At 38.5% G+C, this 3238-nt stretch overlaps 1 protein-coding gene across 1 annotated transcript; it reads left to right on the top strand.

Moving 5' to 3' along the window:
- The first annotated feature begins 824 nt into the window (after positions 1–824).
- Positions 825–1925, top strand: LOC130563739 (gap junction alpha-3 protein-like). Its single transcript, XM_057349493.1, has one exon. It carries the CDS (start codon positions 825–827, stop codon positions 1818–1820), a length of 996 nt encoding a protein of 331 aa, XP_057205476.1. The 3' UTR covers positions 1821–1925.
- Positions 1926–3238: the final 1313 nt, after the last annotated feature.

Genomic DNA, 3238 nt, shown 5'->3' with positions numbered 1-3238 from the left:
CAGCTAAGAGCTTTTTTTATTGGCAAACTCCGCTGTCACTTTAAGTCACTAGCAACTGGTGAACTACATTTGAGTCTGTCCTGGAGAAAATGTAACGTTAAAGATTTTATTTTTTTAAATGATGACTCTAAATGTAAGGGTTTTATGAATGGGCTGTATGGACACCACCACTGGAAATGTGCTCAGTGACAAGGTGGGTACCTATTTATCCATGGAAAACAATGTGTTTGTTTTTTTAATACTGATGTCTTTAATTTTGATTGATGTTCATAAGTTGCTTTTTTTCTAAAATCTACAATTGAATAATCTCAAGGTTTTATAAAGATGTAATAGTGTAAGGCGAATATTCACTAATCCATCAAATTAGGGAATAGCACAACCAAATGCTTATATTACTAACTATACTAGTAAAAGCTATGTCATTATTTGTTTTTAAGGCAGAATTGCAGTAAAATAAGCATAAGTCAATATGAATATGAATGTTGTTTACTCTCGTACTAAACCGATTGCATACATTTGTTTAGATTAAAGTTTTAGGATAAAATTTATTTGAAGCTTTTCAAAACTTAAGCATCAATTAATATTTAAAAAGTAAAAATATTCCATGTATTAATATGAACTCTCTATATATTAGATTCTAAATGCTGTTTTAAACGTTGTTTTGGGATATGAGTTAAAAGAATTAGGTGATCTTCATTAACTCGCTGAAATGGTCATGAAGTGTGAGAAAAATGCTTTACATCATAACAGTGTTGGCAGTTTGTATAGTTTATGGTGTTTAAATGTGATGTACAGAGATCTGGGAGATCAGGCATCTGGGAACAATGGGAGACTGGAGTTTGCTTGGGAAACTCTTGGAGAGCGCTCAGGAACACTCAACTGTGGTGGGAAAAGTGTGGCTGACAGTTCTCTTTATCTTCCGCATACTCGTGCTGGGCACAGCTGCGGAGAAAGTCTGGGGCGATGAGCAGTCGGGCTTCATCTGCGACACCAAACAACCCGGCTGCCAAAACGTCTGCTATGACAAGACCTTCCCCATCTCTCACATCCGCTTCTGGGTATTACAGATCATCTTTGTGTCTACCCCGACTCTCATTTACCTGGGTCACGTCTTGCATCTGGTCCGTGTGGGGGAGAAGCAAAAGTGGGAAGAAAAGAAGCTCATCCAGCAGTTTGGCAAACAACCCCTTACTGACCAATCCAAAGAAAAGAAGTTTCCCATGTGCGATGAACAAGGCCACGTTCACTTACAGGGAGATATTCTGTGCACGTATGTCTTTAACATCATCTTCAAAACGTTATTCGAGGTTGGTTTCATTGGAGCGCAATATTATTTGTACGGTTTTGGGCTGAGACCTCTTTATAAGTGCGCACAACCACCTTGCCCCAACACGGTGAACTGCTATATCTCCAGACCAACTGAGAAGACCATCTTTATTATCTTCATGCTAGCGGTGGCTTGTGTGTCTCTCGCTCTTAATCTGCTGGAGATCTATCACTTGGGCTTCACAAAGTGCCGTCAGGGCTTGAGGTACAGAAAGATGGTGACGTCTCCTGCGTCAAACTCCAAAGCACCCGGTGAAACAGCTATTTCACTCATTCCCAACAACCTGCATGGGCATCAGGTGCCTCACCAGCCCCTAGCGGCTTTAAAAAACTCACCTTTCATTCCATACAACAGTAAAACAGCTTATAAACAGAACAAGGATAACTATGCAGTGGAGAAGAATGTTCAGCCGGAACAGCCAAATCACCACGGTCGGCCAAACCCAACGGCAAAAAGCAGCAACAACACCAGAAAAGATGATCTTAACATCTGATCCTGGCAAAAACAGCGAAACAAACAAACAAATAAACCTATGTTTTAATTGTAAATGTCTTGATGGCAAACATTTCTTTGCATTTCATTTGGATATCAAACCATGACGTGGAAATTGTTTTGCACTGTTAGAAGGTTTGTAAATGTTTTTGACCTTAAGGGCTGTTTAAATGACACTGTTTTCAACAAAAAATGGAAAACTTTGGCTGTTTATTTACATGACAACATTTAAGGGGTCTGAAAACAATGTTTCAAAGTACAAGTTTTGGAAAACGTGAATGTGTGAAAATGGTGATCTCATGCACACACAAGTCAAATCTTTACAAAGTGTCATCGCCAACTACTGGCCTGGCATACATTACGCAGCATAATGCAGTTTCGTAGTCATTTTAGCAGATCTATGTGAACAGAGATTGTTTCGACAACAATGTTGGCTTTGCGCAAAATGATTCAAAATCATATGTTACATCTTAATTCTCGTGTAAACATACCCTTAGCATTGTTCTTTTTCTTTTTAGTTGGGTTCTGTACAATGCTTCAGAATGGAACGTGATACATAAAACAACAAATCTGAAATAGCTAAACGTAAACTTAATCTACAGTTTGATAATAAAATATGATGATGGAAAGCATTCAAATGTCAGGTATGTCACACAATGTCACACAATGGCCAGGGTAGCAGAGGGCCTGTGTAAACAGTTAAATTTAGCCATCATCTCCAGCTAAGCTGCATATCAGCCTTCACCTATGTTGAGTAGCACTTCAAGGATGTCCTCTTCAGTGTTATATTTAGATCAGAGATGACAGGAGCCAAAGAGCTCCTATGTGTCAACTATTCATCTGTTCTACGTTTATTGTGATCCTTTCAGACTGAATTGTTGGTGTCTAAATGCAATAAACTGTATATAAAAAAATTGCTTCATATTTCTCTTGAAAATCAATTTTGAAACTGAATATAGTCAACTGACAGAAGTGTGCAAGATGTATGAATAACAACAAAACATCTGTTAAATCTGTTTCCCAACTAACCTTCTATTACTCATTTATTTAGGCAAAATAACTACTTTAAACCACTTGCAGCGTTTAGGTTTCTGAGGACACTGCATCGTAATGAGGCAGTCTGAAAAATACAGTCTTTAGACTGATTTTACCTGGAGAAGCTATGGCTGACAAATAATCTTAAAAAATAGCTTTTAACACAGAAAGATCTATTGATCCTGCTGTCATATTCTTCCTTACCTTAAAATTTGAGAATCATTGATAAGCCTTAAGACACCTGTAAGTGTCACGGAACCAGCCACGCCCTCAGCACAGACCTTTACCAGGGCTGTGTCCCAGATAGGCCCTATACCCCAATACAGTGCACTATTTGAAAGGACGTCCATTTTTACTGGTGGCCGAAATGATTAAGTGCACTCA

This window comes from Triplophysa rosa, linkage group LG13 (assembly GCF_024868665.1).
Source record: "Triplophysa rosa linkage group LG13, Trosa_1v2, whole genome shotgun sequence".
Classification (NCBI taxonomy): domain Eukaryota; kingdom Metazoa; phylum Chordata; class Actinopteri; order Cypriniformes; family Nemacheilidae; genus Triplophysa; species Triplophysa rosa.
The sequence above is the reverse complement of the archived record's forward strand: the minus strand, read 5'-3'. Positions and strand labels throughout refer to the sequence as shown.

What these genes read in the sequence shown, in the direction of transcription:
- LOC130563739 (XM_057349493.1), top strand. Translation starts at nt 825, where the DNA reads ATGGGAGACTGGAGTTTGCTTGGGAAACTCTTGGAGAGCGCTCAGGAA.